Source organism: Ipomoea triloba, chromosome 2 (assembly GCF_003576645.1).
Source record: "Ipomoea triloba cultivar NCNSP0323 chromosome 2, ASM357664v1".
NCBI classification, from domain to species: domain Eukaryota; kingdom Viridiplantae; phylum Streptophyta; class Magnoliopsida; order Solanales; family Convolvulaceae; genus Ipomoea; species Ipomoea triloba.
In genome coordinates, this window is record NC_044917.1 from 342,500 (window position 1) to 360,601 (window position 18,102).

Below are 18,102 nucleotides of genomic sequence, written 5' to 3' on the forward strand. Positions count from 1 at the left end.
CAGACTATTACTTGTACAATGCAAAAACAGTACAAATAGAGCACACCAAATCAACAAACATCATATACCCATAGTTATTTTGAAGTATAATAACATAACTTACCTCGCCTTAGTGAGATGATGGTGAAGAAGAACCCAATCAAAATCAACCCAAAAAGCACGCATCTCAAACTACTTACAGTCGCTTAGTTAGGCACTAGGCGGATGCCTAGGAGGAAAAATTGCCATGGTACGGTCTAGGGAGACCTAGCGCCTAGGCGGGCGCTTAGACCGATTTTTACAACAATGATAAAACCCTGTTCCAAATTATGTATATAGTGGTGACCTTAGTCAACAAAGGATCATCTTGTGACCTTAATTATTAGCTAGCAATAGCAAATGACTACAAGGAAGTAAAACAATCTATGTTGTCAATATTTAACTAAGTAAAGCCAATAAGATGTTCCCACTGAAAGTGGAACTTAGAATATCGTGGTTATCAAGCTTATATTAAAATTATGACTTTGATTTACGAGAAAATTCATAATTGTTTGTTTGTTACTACGAACCTAAAGTTACACTCTATATAAATCCTACTTTGTGATCTTTATTAGCAAATGATCATAAAGAGATAAAGCAACGTAACTTAGGTTGCTTCCTCAAATTTTGTGATTACTAAATTAATTATCTCATCAATTTATCTCTGATTTTCTGTTAGAATTCTTAATTCTTTACTATGTTTAGGAGAATATATAAATATTTGTAAGAACAAACTTAAAGTGCACCAGAATGATTGTTTTTTCTAATTCAATTCAGACATCTTTATAATACATGCACGTCGTCAACCATGAATGACATGCATGTATTAAAATCTCTTTTATTTTATTTTTTAAAATTAATTAAATTACAACTTGGAATTGCAAGAAGACAATAGTTGTACGTGTTAAAATAATGTGTATTTTAAATGTAATGTAATAATGATACAAAAGCAGGAAAAAGAGAGAGAAACGTACGTAACTAATAAGGAGAATAATCACTAATAAAATAAATAAATAATAACATTAATTATATTACATTATCTTAAACGAACTCAGCAGTTTTGAATTTTTTTTTTATTGTGAACCGTAAGTTGCAATCAAAACCAACAAACAAACATGATATGATATATATTACAAACTAACCCATACGCATAGATATTCAACAGCTACCGTCTGTGTAGCCTCAGCTCATGCATGTGTCCGAAACGTACCGTTCTTAACAGCACAATTTTATTTTTTATTTTTTAAACCCACAAGGTGTATACTGTTTTTCGATAAATGTTTAACGGTCTGAGTACACTCGACTAATCTCCGTGAGGAATTGTTACTTGTGGGAATCGAATCCGAGTTATCTCAAAGTTCTTCCCCACAAAGAAGCTCATTGGCCACTTGAGCTACCCCTTCGGGTTTAACAGCACAAATATTATTCTGTTGTATGTCCATAGGGTGCAGTACGCGGTGTGGTGAATTAATCATACCATATTTATTACTCAAATTATCAACTATACTTTTAATATAATATAAAATTTACAACTATGAATTAAAAAATGTATATACTATTATTTAAAATAATATTTTAATACTCCGTATAATTAAGATTTTAACATTGAATATTAATATTGAACATATATTTTAACCCAATGATAGCTCAGATGGCAAGTGAACTCTTTTGTAGAGAAGAATTTCAGAAGACATATAAAATTCACGAGATACTCGACCATGGAAATCGGTAGTACAAATCTTAACATCAACCAATATATAATATATAGTAACCACTACACTTCAAACCATAGAAATTTGAATAAAAAAACCATATGTATTAGTTGAGATGAATTGATTTGGTGATCCTATAAATACCAACTTTTTACGGTCCTATTTCCATCACAAATTAACATATTCACGAGCTGCATGCTGGTCCCAGTATACACCTGCAGACCACACAACGTACCGAAAATGAGGGCTCTTCTACTGCTTCTTTTCGTCACCTTTTCATTCGAATTCGTCCCCTTTGCAGTGTCATCAAGAATGCTCCCCTCTTCTTCTTCTTCTTCAGATAATGCAGTAGTGGTGGACTTCAAAGGCGGCCAGCTCAAACTCGGAGAACCCTACTACGTGCTCTCCGCCGCGTCCCCGCAGCCGGCCGAAGGACTATGCCTAGATGACATCAAATCCAATGAAACTTCTACGGATTGCCCCCACAACGTGGTCCAGTGCACCATGTTCTACAAATCCTTCCTCGGCATGCCCGTCATCTTTTCGTCTCCCGACAACACCACTACCAGCACCACCAACACCACCAGCAACTCGACCACAGACGAGGGCCTGGTCAAGGAAAACACTTCTTACAAAATCCAGTTTTCCGGTGTCACGGGATCATGTGCCAAAGAAACCGTTTGGGGTTTAACGTTCGAACACGACACCACCTGCGAATTCGTCACAACAGATCCAGCGGCTCCCCCCGTGGAATTCCAGCTAAAGAAACAAGGCTCCGGATATGCCATCGTTTATTGCGAAATAATCCCACTACCTCGTATTCCCGTTTGCTTTAGCGTCGGGTTCCACCAGTTTGGTACGTACTACAGCCGTTTGGTTGTGGGTCTGGATATTGAAGCGGTAGAGTTTTTCTTCGTCAAAAAAACTACTAATGTCACCGCGCTCCCCCATGCCTCTTCCTAGCTAGTTAGCTTAAATATAACAAATAAAAAAAGGGGCGGATTATATTATCTGTGAAATAATATGCTGAAAAGCTTATTTAGATTGGCATGGACTGCTGATATGATTGTCACATCACAGCAGCATCCTCTAATCTCTTGGTTATGCATGTATTGTTTTTTTTTTTTTTTTGAAGGTTGCATGTATTGTTAGTTGTTTCGCTTTTGAGTTTATAACTGTTATATTTTAAATAATATATTACAATTAATTATCTTCCCTCAATTAATTTTATGCAATCAACAATATAATAATTCGAGTAAAGGCAACCAAGTCTAAGACGTACTATATATTTTGACTTAGTTTTTCCTACCACACCATTGCAAGAGGCACATGCTCATATTCTATTCCACTATACATTTAATTTGGAGGACAAAATGTTTTTTGAAGGGATGGAGAGTGATACAAAATAACTTCATATATATGCCTAAAAAACAATAATTAAGGAGCGGGGGATACTAATTATACAAGTGAAAAGAATCTAAATAGTTACAACTAAGTCAATACCACCGATACTACATGTAAATTGACAGCTAGTACTTAGATAGGGTCTTGGAAAAGCCAATGAAAAGTTATAAATGCTAGCTTTGGTATCACCCATTGCCGCCTATTTTTCTTCCAATTCTCAAACTTTACTGTGTGACTAATTGAGCTGTTCATGCAGGCTAATTGCTGAATATCTTGTCCTCTAATAATACATGCCAATTAAGAGTTGAAACTTGATCAGTAGATCACATAAGTAGGTCCCAAAGTCATTGAACTCAATTTGATCCATAAGATTCTGAGTGACTTCCTAAGGCTTATTTTAGTGGACCAGACCCATTTTGGTATTTTACTATCATTTTAGGTGGGTGAATTTTCGACTAACAAGAGTTAGTTGATTGGTATTTCCAACCAACCTTGATAAAGTGGTTGAAAAATTTTGGCCAGAACGTAAAAATTAAAATTATTTTAGTGGCAATTAACATGCCACAACTTTTATTTTTTATTTTTAAGTTTATGCCAATGGGCCCGTAAACTTTGGTTTAATTTCTCAAGAAAAATTATTTGAGAGATCATCACCATAAGTTGCCAAAAAATTTTCCGACAACCATGACTAAATTATTTTTTTTCGATTACTCTCTCACCAAAATTTTAAGCCACTTTCGATTGTATTAGCTGGTGTTGCTGACCAATTTTGAAGCATTGTTAAAATAATAAAAATTAGAATCTTTAATTAATACTAAAACCAAATACTTGGTAATTAAATTTTAGTAAGAGTAACCTATTTAATTGCAAACATAAATCAAAATATTAAAAAAAAAAATTGTTCTATAAAAATCAAAATAAATAAATAATATTTTTTGAGTACTATTGACTATATTACAAAGTAGTATGTTCTATACTTTCTGTATCAGTTGCAATCCAAATAGTCAATGTCTCACCACCGAAGTTCCATCATGTGACCGTACTTCCACTTCCGCTTTCTACTCCATTTTTACTCCTGATTGATGTGTTATTCTTTGATTGATTTAAACAACAAAGTAGGCCAATGGTTTTATTCATTCACTTTTGTTTACCCAATAAAATTTGTACGACATGTAGTGGGAGTTACACTCCATGGGAGTATATATTATATATATATATTATTTTCCTATATAATATAATACATACACACATGCATGTATGTGTAAGGGGGAAATGATTTTTATACATATGACTTGGATTTGAAATAAAATATGATAGTAAGGTATGCGGGCGTACTGGACAAATTATTCTATAGACTTGGGTCAAAAATACATAATTTACATACTGAATACTGATAAATGTGCACAACTAAATATTCACAATTTACTTATGAATATAAATTATGACAAGTCAACCTTACAAAGTGGACCCGGGTTCATGGTATAACTCTTGCGCACAAATGCATGCCAACCAAACCCACCTTAGTATTATAATGTAATTTCCCAAAGTGTAGTCATCAATTTACTTACAATATCTATGCTGAAAAGATGAAAGAATAAATTATTGTATTTGACAGTACGTGCATGACTAAAAACTTTGTGACGCGACCGGCCAAAATTTCTAAAATTGAAAATCCAGACTAAATTAAGACGAGCAGTACGTACAGTAAATTAAACTACATTGGTTGGGTCATACGAAATGTGAATACACGTGTAATTCACGAGATACTCGACCCTGCTGGAAATTATATAGTACTGATGTTAACCGCAACTTTGAAAAAATCAATAAAAAAGAAGCAATTTGTTAGTAAAAAATGAGTTGATGGGCCTTTAAATACCAAGTTTAAACTATTTCGTTTCAATTCGTGACAAAAAATGAAGGGTGTTCTTTTGCTTCTTTTCGTCACCTTTTGTGTCGTCGTCCCCTTAGCCTTTTCGTCAAGATTGCTTACGGATTCTTCTTCAGATGTTGTGGTGGACGTCCAAGGCAAAGAGCTCAAAATGGGGGAACCCTACTACGCTCTCTCCCAGGGCACCATCCACGTGGAGGGACTGTGCCTAAAAGACCTCAAGAATGAAACTTCATCATCATGCCCCCATGACGTCATTCAGTGCACCGTCTTCGACCAGCCCCTCGTCGGCTTGCCCATCATTTTTTCCAACTCATCATCCGCCGCCAATTTGACGGCGGATTCCGGCGGAAACTCCACCGAGGATGCCTCCGTCACGGAAAACACTTTTTACACCATCAAGTTTAAGGTCGAGGATAATAATAATTCGTCATGTGACGGAGACACCACTTGGGGTTTGGGAAAAGGGAGCGATGACAATTCGAAAATCGTCACAACAGATCCAGCGGATAAGGCCGTCGAATTCCAGATCAGTCGAGAAGGGTTGGGATATAAGATATCTTATTGTATAACAATTCCACTGCCTCATATTCCCATTTGCTATCCCATTGGGTTCATACAGGATGGTTTCAACAGCCGTTTGGGGGTGGGGGTGGGCATTCAACCCGTCGAGTTTGTCTTTGCGACCAAACCAGGCAGGGTTAAGAAGCATGCCACCTCCTAGGCCCTAGCTAGCTACCTGCCCATGCCAGCTAGCTTTAATATAAAATTATTCAAATAGGTATATATAATAATGTCTGTGAAATAATATGCTCAAAAGCTTATTTAGATTATTATTGGACTGCTAATTCTCACAGCAGTCTCAGCTCCTCTCTTGTTTTTGTTTATGTATTGTTAGCTGTTTCGCTTTTGAGTTTGCAACTGGCCGGTTTAATTAGTTAATAAATTAATATAATTATGTTGATACTATAGTTGGGTTACATACTTGGTTTGCGGGCTATTGTATAAGAGCGAAAGCACACCAACGAATAATAAATGACTACAAGCTTTTCTGGTTGACAAAGAAAATATATTAAATTTTCATCGTGGTAGGATTACTTTCATGGGAGTGAATAAAAAGTAACGAGAAGAATAAAGCTATTATATTTATTGCAGTGAGTACTTGATTACGTACAATAACTTTCACAGTATGCTCGGACTTGGAATTGAATGTGCCCTCGGTTGTGATCCTCAAATACTCGATCAATTTAGCATACAAATGTAGAGGCGAGCAAACAGTCGGTCGGTTGTGTAACCGATTGAAAAACCGACCGAAGTAATTGTGACAAATGTAGTTAATCTTAAATGTAGCATTTGGATGTGCATGTAACTAATTAATTGGTTTATCATTTAATATTTGGCTATTAATTAAGACATTATATTGATGATTAGCAATGGTTTGTATTAAAATGCTTAAATTGAATTTTTAAAAAATAGAAAATGGAGAAAGGAGACACATCCTTATTATTAAAAATCAGAATTTCTCTCTAATTGAACAATTTTTCACAACATTTGCTTATGCCACTAATCTTCTCAAGAAAAGCTTTAATTTAGAACACAATTTTAGAGATTTTGTTAGACCCCAACAAAACCAACACACTATTACTATAATCATCTGCAATAACAATTCATAATACTTTCTCATCATAAACTAACATATACATTATAAAAAAGTTTAATATAATCTTTCTTCATGTTTTTACTTCACTAAATTGTTAATACTCTTAAATAACTTCTGATTTTAGAAAAAAAAAAAGCTAAGCTTTGTTTTTCGTGCTTTCCCATTTGGGTGCTGTTTTGGTTCATTAATTATAAAAACACACATATATTATATTTCAACGTTATGCAATTAATCAAAATTGAGATATTTTCTTACCTGAAAATTAGAGTTCAAGTTTTGCTAATAACTTCTTGGTCGGGCTTGTAAAACATAGTCTTGTTAGTGCAGTTGGGTTTATTCAATGCACATCCTCCATTACTCGCTGTAATATATAATCTCCATCATCAAAAAAAAAAAACCCTTAAAAATTGATATTATCAAATACAAACTCAAGTTTATTTGTGAATAGCTCAAAAGTTCATATGATCAGAGGATAGTCAATTTAAACCACCTGCAAACTAAAAAAAACAACAACAATACACAACCAATTCAAGAGGTGGCCTGGCAATTTTTGAGCACATTATTTCACACACATAATAATAATAATACCCATGCATGCTGCATATATATTAAGGCTAGTAGCTAGCCAGCAAGGAGGTGGCAAGATTCTCGACGGCAGAGGCATTCCTGGTGAAGAAAAACTGGGCGGAGTCAACGCCCAGCCCCACACCCAAACGCCTGTTCAAACCATCCTGTAAGAACCCAAGGCCAAAGCAAACGGAAGTACTGATGGGCGGTGGAATTGATGCACAATAAGCGATCTTATACCCGGGCCCATCTCTCTGGATCTGGAATGCAGCCGCGGGGCCGGGGGCGGCCGCTGGGTCTGTTGTGACGATTTTCCAGAAGGTAAGGGCGTCCTTTAAATACCAAACCACATCGTGGATACACGTTAATCCAATGACCGGAAACCGGAAGAGGTGAGGGGCGTTTTCCCTGACGACGGGATCCGTGGTGGCGTTGACGGATTTAAGGATGATGGGCATGCCGAGGTTTTTAGGTTTGTTGAGATTAATGCTACACTGCACCACGTCATGGGGACAGCCTGTAGTTTGATTCTTGACGTCGGATAGGCATAGCCCCATCTGGAATATGAAAGCGCTGGAGAAAACGTAGTAGGGCACGCCGCATTTCACCTCCTGGCCTTCAATGTCGAGCACAGCAGGTGACGAAGTGGGAAGCTCTAGTGTTGATGAGAAGGCAAAGGGGACGAATGATAATAATGTGACGAAAAGCAGAAGAGCATTCATTTTGGTATGTCTATATGTATGGCGTAATTAAACTAGAATATGTAATATGTTTGTGACTTTGTGATATAAATGAGATAGAAGAAGGTGGTATTTATAGGAACATCAAATATTCAAACCCGCCATTCAACTCAAATCTTCAAGACAACCTTAAAACAATTGACATATTTTATGTATAAAGCTTTACGTAAAGGTGCGGGAGTTGTACGTTCTCTGGGTTTCATCACGCAAAACTCTGTAAAAGGTAAGGTGCAGACCAGCCCCATGCATCCTATATACCTAGTAGATTATGGACAATAACACATGATCAAACTCCAGTAAAAATTATACTCAATATTTTAATTTTTTTGTTAATTTCTTGGAAATGTTTTCTCAACTTAAATCAAACTTATTATCTAGAATATTATTGGTAATGATAAATAAATTTAATAATTAATTTAAACTACCAGCCTAATACCTAATACTATTAAAATTGTGACAAAAATTATATAATTTTAACACTTTTATTTCATTATGTGTTGTGTGCAGTGTTGTCCGATCCATACCAAAAATTTACTCAAAGTGTAATTACTTTTTTGCTATAGTATTTCAAAATATTCATCATTAAAAGAAATGGAGTGGTTGGTTGCTAAAATACAAGAAAAGCATCCGATAATGAACACCTTTATAACACGTACAAACACATAAATGCCACAAATTAATGAACCTTGCATCAAAAGCATGAAAACTCATGGTACATGAGTTGAACTGATGTTTTACAATAATATAATCAAATTACTTTTAATATTTTTTAAAACTTGTAAAAATATTTTAATGCCTAATAGTTCATTAGTTCAAACTCGAGACTTTTTACTATAACCGAAAATTTATTTATTATTCATAATACACTACATTTTGGTATGATAGGGTGTAATTAAACTATAATATGTTTTGTAAAAAACTTGAGTTTAATGAAATATGTAATTCAAAATACAAGATGGAATGTTGAGGTTTAGTGGTCGTTATATATGCCACATTTCTCCACTACCACACACCATTGCCATCACTTGTCATGTTCGCAAGTTGTTGACGAAAATAATAATTAACAATAACCGTTGAATTAAGTAAAATTAAGTTGTGAAGATTCATTTAAACTAGTATAGATTTTTGCTAAGGTTTTGGGTTCACCAAATCATATCAAATTATTTCAAAATTTTAACTAAGTGATTATCAAAATTGATTTTTTAAAAAAATATGAATGGTGATATAATTAAGTTTTTTAAAATTTGCGTGCTTGAAATTCTTTCTTAAGTTAAATCAAACTTAATTACCTCGAATTATTATTTATAATTATAATAATTTAAATTACCACCCTAAAAACTATTAAAGGTATGATACAAATTACACAATTTTAACAATTTTCACTACATTTGTGTGCTGTCCAAAATTAAATAAAAAATTATTAATTAATTATACATTGAACTATGCTAGAGACTCTACCATTATCATTACGAATTCATTATTTTCTAACATGTCATATTTTTATTAGATATGTTGAGTAAATTTTCTTTTTATTAGATATGTAGAGTGAAAATTACATGTCTGAAATCAAGAATACAAGTTCGTGAGGCAAAAAGAATAAGAGTAAAGATAGAAACCCAATATTAAAGATGATCAAATAATCCATATATAAAGGAGGTAATTTATATTAATTTAAACCACTAGGAACAACAATAATAAGCTGCAGCCTAATACAAACAAGCTTTTGAGCCCATTATATTATTTCATACACAATTATTTTTGAATAGACCTACTGTAGTCTTCCACACATAATATCATCCATATATATTATTATATTTTGATATGTAGATTTAAGGTGCAGTGGCTAGGATTAGGAAGTGGCATAGTTGTGGAGCAAGGTGCCATTCTTGGTGAAGAAGAACTGGGCGGTGTTAACCCCCAGCCCCACACCCAAACGCCTGTTGAAACCATCCTGTATGAACCCAATGGGATAGCAAACGGGAATACGAGGAATTGGAATATATACACAATAAGCGATCTTATATCCGAACCCCTCTCTCTGCACCTGGAACTCGGCGGCGGCGGCGTTAGGATCCGTTGTGACGAATTTCCAGAAGGGAGTGACGTCAGCTAAACCCCAAACGGTATCCTTGAGACATAATAGCCCCCCGGCGGTGACCGGAAACCGGACGGTGTAGGGAGTGGCTTCCTTGACGACGGCGCCTGGCGTGGCGTTGAAGGCGCCTCCGGTGGAAAAGATGATGGGCAAGCCGAGGATGGGCTTGTAGAGTAGGCTGCACTGAACGACGTCGTGCGGGCAGCCTATGGTTTGGTTCTTGAGGTCGAGTAGGCAGAGCCCCGCGGGGAGGATGAAAGCGGCGGAGAAGGCGTAGTATGGGACGCCGAGCTGGAGGTCGTTGCCCTCGATGTCCGTCACAGAAGGTGGAAAGGGAAACTCTAAGGAGAAGGCAAAGGGGACGAATAATGATAAAAAGGTGACGAAAAGAAGCACAAGAGACTTCATTTTACTAGAATATGTTTGTTTACGAGGGAGCTGAGGATTAATTTGGGTTTGGTCTGTGATGATGGAAATGAGATGGTATTTATAGGAAGATCAAACCATTTTAACTGAAATTTTTCTGACAAGCTAGCAATTCAACCGGAAAACAGTTGACGTTGTTTTTATGTACAAAAGTTCACGTAAAGGTGCGGTAGTAGTTGTTCATGGGATTTCACGCAAAACTCTAAACAAAAACAAAAAATAATAATAATAAATAAATAAATAAATTATGGGCTTTTTGGGTTAGGGCAAACCAAACTCCTCCACCATTAAATTGTTTTGTAGTTGTACATGCACACTTGGGCTTTTATTATCAAGTTAGACCCAATGGATCATCCCATTGGGCCAAGGGTGTAACCCAACACTAATAATAACTAAGTAATATCTAATATTGCAAACTAGGTAGTGAAGGTTACATTATATTGACTTATGCTCATTATTCCATGATCTCTCCACTTTCCCACTTTCTCCATTATTGAATATTGTATTATGAAGTAGTTATTGTCAAGTGGTTACTATGATGTAGCCATGTAGGTATATATGTAAAAACAAAATCATCAATAACAAATAAAATGTCGAGTGGTTTCTTTTCTCCCTTATCTCTTTGTTTTTTTCTATGTTCTTTATTATTTTACAACAAACAGACTGTTGTTAAAGCCTCCAATTTATCATCAAATCAAAATTATTTTTAAAAAAAATTGTTCATGACCATCAAAATTAAATTCTTTTTATTCATATGAATGCGGAATTTAGTAAATAATTTCTTCAAAATACCCTTTCAAATAATATTAAAAAAAAGGATACAAAATGAACACATTATTATTTCACACGCACATTGATTGATACACACCAATACATAATAGTCTAAAACTATTATGTATATTTAATCTAGGCGCTAGCTAGCTAGCTAGGAAGTGGCATGGGCGTGGAGCGTGGTGGCATTATACTTGGAGAACGAGAAGTGGAGGGAGTTAACACCGAAGCCTATCCCCAAACGGTTGTACCCATCCTTTTGTATCAACCCCACGGGGTAGCAAACGGGCGTGCGGGGTACTGGGATTGTTACACAATAAGAGATCTTATATCCCGACCACTCTTTCTTCACCTGGAATAAGACGCCGGCGGCGCCGGCGTTTGGATCCGTCGTGATGTATTTCTGGAACATATTGACGTCAGCTAATCCCCAAAAGATCTCTTGGATACATAACAACCCCGCGGCGGAGACGGGGAAACGGACGGTGTAAGAAATGCCTTCCGTGATGACGTTGCCGGCCGTCACGTTGGCGGGGGTGTTGAAGATGATGGGCCAGCCCAGGAGGGCCGTGGAGTTGGAGAATATGTTGCACTGAACGACGTCGTGTGGGCAACCTGTGGTTCGGTTCTTGATGTCTATTAGGCATAGTCCGGGCTGGAAGATGAAAACGTTGGAGAGGGCGTAGTATGGTAGCCCTAGTTGAACCTCCTTGCCTTCAATGTCGACCACAGACGCTGAAGAAGAAGAAGAAGAAGAAGAAGAAGAAGGGAGGTTTCTTGATGGGAAGGCAAAGGGGACGAAAGTTAAGGAGACGAAAAGGAGCAGAAGAGCCTTCATTTTGGTGCGAGCTGATCGAGTGCTCTGTTATAGTAGAAGGTTCGCATTTATAGCCACGGCCCACGGACAGCTCAATTATTGTTTTTTTTTTTATATGTATATAATTCGAAGGTACTATATATGGTTAGATAGGTACGTCGGTTAATATAATCTTGAAATTGGTCCTATTAATTTACAGATCGGAGTCGATGGAGTATCTCGTGAAATGTTATCAGAAAAGACTACAGTTCGGATCGTACATTTCAATCATTTTAATATCAATTTACATTTCTTCATCGACTATATCTGTCTTGCTGCACCTTACTAATCCAAAGTACGTATATATATTCATCTGATCTTCAATGCGAGGTGTACAATCGCTTTCTACATGTTGAGAAATATGGTCCCGAAATGATGAGTTTACGATGTCCTTTTACCACGTTCTATTAACAATTCAATTAAGTTTGTTTTTCACATCAACTCATCGAAAAGAAAATTACATAATAGAATCTAAGATATAGTTCATAGATTTAGAGACAAGTTCATAGAATCTAAGATACATTAAAAAAAAAAAAAAAAAAAAAAAGAAGACAAAAACCCCATGAAAGAGTAAATTAGAGCCCAAAATTTTTGGGTGAGAGAGTATTAGCTCTCTAACCATTAAAAACTCTTTATTTCGTGTAGTGTGGTTCAAGTTATACTCCTAGGCTGCGGGCTGCAACATGCATCGTACTGGTAGGACTTAGGAGTGGTACGGTAGCTCACTTGGGATACATGATTTTCTACTGTGAAGATTGTCTTGCCGTGAAATTAGTCCTCCGATTTTCTCCTCCACTAATACTATCAAATTGTGCCTGGCTGTAAAAGGCGTGTAAATTTCTCCTTAGTGAACAAGATATTTACATGGAGCTCATGATTTAGTTTCGATAAAATTTACCGAATTTAAAATACATGACAGGAGAAGACAATGAGATGATTGAGAGCACAAGAATGAATCTTTAAAAAGCAGACTGAGATTCGTGAGAAATCGTAAACATTTTGAAATTCATCTTTTTCCCTGTGACGGGAAACAAGGAAAAAACAATAGTAGAACCCAAACTTGCAAATCCCTAGGAAGAACAGGATTCTAGTGAGCCACCACCCACCCTAATGATGATAAACAGTTAATCAGACACACTCCCAATCCTTTTACATAATAATCCAAAATCAAAATATAAACTCTGCAAGTGAATATATAATATGGCCACCGCCAACTATAGATTCATCAAAATGTTCAGGACCGAATGGGAAGGAGTACAAGTAACCGAATCATCGCAAAATGCATCAGAGACAACAAAGCAGCCAGCCACTGAACCTACACACCACTTGGAGCAGACTCCGATTCTGACTTGTCTGTTTCCATTGGCTCAGTGGCAGAAGTTGCTTCGGCTCCGGCTCCCTCGCCCGTATTTTCATTGGGGTTCGGGCCCTCTCCACCTTGAGAATGTTTCTCACTGCTTTGGGAAGTTTGTGGTGATGATGGTTCAGTAGTGGTAGGCTTGGCTGGCTTGGGTTTCGTCATTATAGGCCTGCAAAGCCTGTAGAGATGAAGCAGAAGAAATCAGTGAATTGATGATGGTCCACACATGATAAAAGATGATGGAAGAAAATCATGCATATTGCACATATTGAGAAACAAATTTGAACAACCACCCCTCATTAATTCATATATACAAGAAAGGCATCCACGTAATGCTATTACTGATATAACAGTACCTATCAACAGCTTCAGCCTTCTTTCTGATATCAGCAGACAAAAGAACAGGTGTGGCATACTTTGGAAGCGCATCCTGTTGCTGCTTTTTCTCTCTCAACCAAGCCTCAGCTTCAACACACTCATTCATGACCTAAAACAGATAGATAATTTAACCATCAAATACTAGGCACCAATTTCAGAATAAGGAAAAAGCACAATAATGGAGGAAGAAATACAGTGTTTGCTCACCTTCTGCTTGTCTGCTAATTCAATGTGCTCAAACTTTACATCATTTGACATTGCAGCCTCTCTGTAACTATTGATGCAATAGACTAGTTGATCAATGACAGTACCCCTATCCGTATACTCCTTGTAACGCTCTTCAATGGGATCACCTTGCTGCAAATCACAAACCAAATGTCATCTTGTCAAACATATACTCAACAAACAATAATGAAAAAAGAATAAGATAAGCAGCCAAGATATAGAACAACTCAGTGGCCAGCTAAAGAGGAGAAAATTTATTACATAAGCAGCAAACTAAAAGAACTAACCTTTTTAAGTTCCTCAAGTTTGGCAATGTAGACTCCTTTTGTCTCGTCTTCTCCATCCTCATATAACCAATCTTCCACCTCTTGAAGTTTAGCAATTAACTGCTCTTTTTCCGACTCAACTACAAACTCTTGATACTTGTCGAAGAGCTGGAGACATTTTTTAAATAGGGTTAAGGCACATGTAAAATGAGTACACTGCATCCAAGTTTTAATGAAAAATTATCACAGAACAACCAAATAATACCTTATTCCTCATGTCGTAGACATAGGCCTCCACAGCATTCTTCTTGTCCTTTGTTTCTTCCATGATACGATCCTGCAATGCCATTTCAAATTCTTTTTCCACCGCCTTCTGTACATCGGCAGGTGACAATGCTCCATAAACCAATTCTGAGACTGGTACATTTGTTTTCTTGACCTTTTTCTTTGGGGCCTCAGCCTGAAAGGGTGAACAATGAAATCTCTGGTAAGCACAGCTGATGTAAGATGTGGACACTGTAAGGTACTGACTGAGTACCAGAATAGGTTACAAAATCAAAGGAAAGAGCAACTGCATTACAACATATAACAAACCTTAGCATCAGTCTCCATTTGAACTGGTTTGTCTCCAGACTCTGGGGCATGATTCTCAGAAGCATCTGATGTGACTTTATCATCTTGCATGTTAACATCAGTTTCAGAGGAATCTTGGGGAGGAATATCATCAGTTTCCATTTTGGTTGATTCCTTTAATTGTTCTTTAACAACTGGTACTTCCACCTCTTCTTCTTCTAGAAGCTAGAGAATATACACAAGAAATCAATCAAAATTTGTCCAACAGTAAAAAAGTTCTTTCACCAGCCACCAAGAGAAACTTCATCACTTACAGTTGCTGACTCAACAGAAACAATACCATGCAGATTCAAGCGTGCTTTAACCTTCAGCTTTGCACGTTCGCCCTTTGCAGATTGGAAAGGACCAATCTGTTCATAAATGCAGCAACAGTATTATGAGCATAAACATTATCAAATTCTGACTTTATGTATTACAGAGTAAATTACATATTACACAGATCAGATAAAAACAAACTTAATTACCGTGTAAGTACTGATTTTTGAAGGTGCCTGTAGTTCACTGACATCAGCATACTGTACATCAATCGAAAATGTGCCAGATCTGTAGAACGTCAAAGCTTTCACACTTGGTATTGGATTCCCCTTGGGGAAAACAATGGTGCTCTGTTGATTTTCAGCAACTCCATTTTGGGCATCTGGAGCAGGTCCTTTCCAGGACAAAGCAATTGGGAAAGGGAAGCTCTCATTGACCTACACAAGTACACAACCAACAAGAAGAAAACTTTACAAACTCTCTAACTGGAAATGTTAGACTGTACACCCCACTGGAAATCCTTGAAGACCAGACATCTCAACAGTAAGGAATAAGGATCAATATTAAAAGGAGCTGAGCCAATAAAATTTACCTGAAAATCTCGCACTTTAAATGTTGGACTGAGTATGGCACACTGTAATGCACAGCCTTTAGCAACACATTCACTTGCATTCATTGTACGCCTAGGCTCCTTACCAAAGAACTCGGTCAAAATCTTAATAATAGCAGGGACTCGTGATCCAGACCCAATAACCTCAATAGAGTGAATATTTTCAACTGCAAGACCAGCTTCTGCAATAGCTTTCTCCAATGGCTTCTTCACTCTTTCCAATATGGGAATACTAATTTGCTCAAATTCATCTCTTTTAATGAAACCCCTGACATCCTTCTCATCCATCAAGCACTCTATATTCAGAGGTGCCTCAGGATTAGCACTTAAAACCTTCTTCAACTTCTCACAGGCAGCGCGGAGTCTAAGGCAAGCCCTGGCATTCTGAAAGACATCAATCTTGTATTCATCCTTGAATTTTGCAGCAAAGTGCTGGAAAAGGACTTCGTCAAAATCTCTTCCACCAAGTGATCTATCAAATGAATGTGCCAATATCTTCAGCTGGCCTTTCTTGAAGGCGGCAATGCAAACTTGCATGCTAGAATGTCCAACATCAACAAAAGCAACATTTAGGGGTTCATTTTCAGGTAAATCAGTCTTGTAGATACCATAAGCCAATGCTGTGGCTGTAGTTTCGTGGAAGAGACGTAGTGGGTGTAGACCAGCAATTGTAGCAGCATCCATAACTGCTCTTCTCTGGAGATCAGTAAAATAGATGGGTATCCCAATGCAGCAATCCACTACTGCAGCATTCAGATTTTTCTCTGCAATGCTCTTCAGATTTGACAACACCATTCCCAGAACTTGGGTGGGTGTGAAAGTTCTCATTTCCCCCAAATATCGAGCATGGATCAATGGAAATCCATCAGGGCCTTCAGTCACAGAGAAAGGAAAAGACTTGATATCCCTTTGCAACTCGGGATCTGAAAATTGACGTCCAATCAATCTCTTTACCTGAGAAATTGTGTTCTTTGGATTCATCAGACTAGATGCAGCACCAGCTGTACCAATGAATCTTTGCTTGTCACCAAAGCAAACAAGAGCTGGAGTTTCTCTCTTTGATTCATCATTAAGAACAACATCAATTCCCCTCTGTCTTGCAACTGCAACGACACCACTCTCGTTCCCAACATCAAACCCTACTACGCTCATTTTTGTTGCAAGAAGCAATTAAAGTCCAATAGAACAGAAAACCTGAATGACAGTAAAGCAAGGCAACATTTAATCCAGAACCTATACAATTGCCAAATTATACTTCTAATGCAAATCACAAGCAAACTGATTCACTATGGCATCCACAGATAGATGTGTAACTTAATATATAGGCTACCAAAGAAACAACCAAATATGCAATTACCATTCCGGAGCTACAACTAATCAAATTAAGATTCAACAGAAGTCATACTCAAACAAACAGGAAAACTTAAGCTTTTCCGTTGCATTAACCTTTGCCAACAAAACAAAATAAAGAAACATGAAATGTTGTAGCAAGCTTGAATTGATCCGAATCAGATTCAACAGCTACACCTCAGAAACAGAAGCATGAAATATTAAAACTTGCCACTGAATTAGCTTTCATGCACACACATACTCCCTACACACCACATCATCTAAGAAAACCATACAATCACGGCTTAATTCATCCCAAAAGCCGATCACGTATCCAGAAAACAGTTAAATAAAGACCCTGGCCAAAGCAACAAACAATGCAAGCATGACTAATTCTATTCCAACTTAAAACAATATCCTACTTCTCATTACGATACAAAAACGATCAAATCGGAAGCAGAAAAAGGATCAATATTCAGCGCCCGTAAAAGTTCAAATACGATAACCTATTCAACGATCTACACAACCGTATTTAAAATGAGAAATCCACAGATCTGAGAATTGAGCAAACACGAAACTATATTTCGAGATTCAGACGTACCGGAAGGACGCAGAGCAGGAAGTGTGGGAAGGATTGACCGAGCAAAAGCGCACCGGTGGATTCTAGAACTCTCTCTTCCCTACTACGGCGGTATGTTTAGAGACAGGAAAGTATGACCGGATACGAAAGGGAAAAATAGGGGTTTTAAAGGCAGGCAGTAAGCGAAGGTGGGGTTTGTGTAGAATTTTCGATTTAAAAAAAATTAAATAAACGAAAATGGTGGTTTGATTTACTAGGACTCTAGGACTAGGAGGAGAATTGTCTTCCTTTTTTTTTTTTTTTTTTTTTTTTTTTTTTTTTTTTTTTTT

At 36.9% G+C, this 18,102-nt stretch overlaps 5 protein-coding genes across 5 annotated transcripts; 1 reads left to right on the forward strand and 4 right to left on the reverse strand.

Annotated features, from left to right (window-relative positions):
* The first annotated feature begins 1,970 nt into the window (after positions 1–1,970).
* Positions 1,971–2,693, forward strand: LOC116010020 (21 kDa seed protein-like). Its single transcript, XM_031249274.1, has one exon. It carries the CDS (start codon positions 1,971–1,973, stop codon positions 2,691–2,693), a length of 723 nt encoding a protein of 240 aa, XP_031105134.1.
* Positions 2,694–7,296: 4,603 nt separating this feature from the next.
* Positions 7,297–7,971, reverse strand: LOC116010021 (sporamin B-like). The gene has a single exon (XM_031249275.1). The coding sequence runs from the start codon at positions 7,969–7,971 to the stop codon at positions 7,297–7,299; it is 675 nt and encodes a 224-aa protein (XP_031105135.1).
* A 1,867-nt stretch (positions 7,972–9,838) lies between these two features.
* Positions 9,839–10,492, reverse strand: LOC116010023. Its single transcript, XM_031249278.1, has one exon. The coding sequence runs from the start codon at positions 10,490–10,492 to the stop codon at positions 9,839–9,841; it is 654 nt and encodes a 217-aa protein (XP_031105138.1).
* A 943-nt stretch (positions 10,493–11,435) lies between these two features.
* Positions 11,436–12,119, reverse strand: LOC116010024. Its single transcript, XM_031249279.1, has one exon. The coding sequence runs from the start codon at positions 12,117–12,119 to the stop codon at positions 11,436–11,438; it is 684 nt and encodes a 227-aa protein (XP_031105139.1).
* A 959-nt stretch (positions 12,120–13,078) lies between these two features.
* On the reverse strand, positions 13,079–17,941 carry LOC116009813 (heat shock 70 kDa protein 15). Its single transcript, XM_031248950.1, has 10 exons — positions 17,795–17,941; positions 15,847–17,058; positions 15,464–15,691; positions 15,254–15,349; positions 14,961–15,164; positions 14,632–14,826; positions 14,388–14,534; positions 14,083–14,232; positions 13,854–13,984; positions 13,079–13,675 (listed from the first exon to the last, which is right to left on the reverse strand). The coding sequence occupies exons 2-10, from the start codon at positions 17,014–17,016 to the stop codon at positions 13,453–13,455; spliced, it is 2,544 nt and encodes an 847-aa protein (XP_031104810.1). The 5' UTR covers positions 17,017–17,058; positions 17,795–17,941; the 3' UTR covers positions 13,079–13,452.
* Between the last annotated feature and the right edge of the window lie 161 nt (positions 17,942–18,102).

What these genes read in the sequence shown, in the direction of transcription:
- LOC116009813 (XM_031248950.1), bottom strand. Translation starts at nt 17,016, where the DNA reads ATGAGCGTAGTAGGGTTTGATGTTGGGAACGAGAGTGGTGTCGTTGCA. An exon ending in AACTTGAGGAACTTAAAAAG is followed by an intron (nt 14,233 to 14,387) that starts GTTAGTTCTTTT and finishes TGTGATTTGCAG; the next exon opens with CAAGGTGATCCCATTGAAGA. An exon ending in AATTAGCAGACAAGCAGAAG is followed by an intron (nt 13,985 to 14,082) that starts GTGAGCAAACAC and finishes TATCTGTTTTAG; the next exon opens with GTCATGAATGAGTGTGTTGA.
- LOC116010021 (XM_031249275.1), bottom strand. Translation starts at nt 7,971, where the DNA reads ATGAATGCTCTTCTGCTTTTCGTCACATTATTATCATTCGTCCCCTTT.
- LOC116010023 (XM_031249278.1), bottom strand. Translation starts at nt 10,492, where the DNA reads ATGAAGTCTCTTGTGCTTCTTTTCGTCACCTTTTTATCATTATTCGTC.
- LOC116010024 (XM_031249279.1), bottom strand. Translation starts at nt 12,119, where the DNA reads ATGAAGGCTCTTCTGCTCCTTTTCGTCTCCTTAACTTTCGTCCCCTTT.
- LOC116010020 (XM_031249274.1), top strand. Translation starts at nt 1,971, where the DNA reads ATGAGGGCTCTTCTACTGCTTCTTTTCGTCACCTTTTCATTCGAATTC.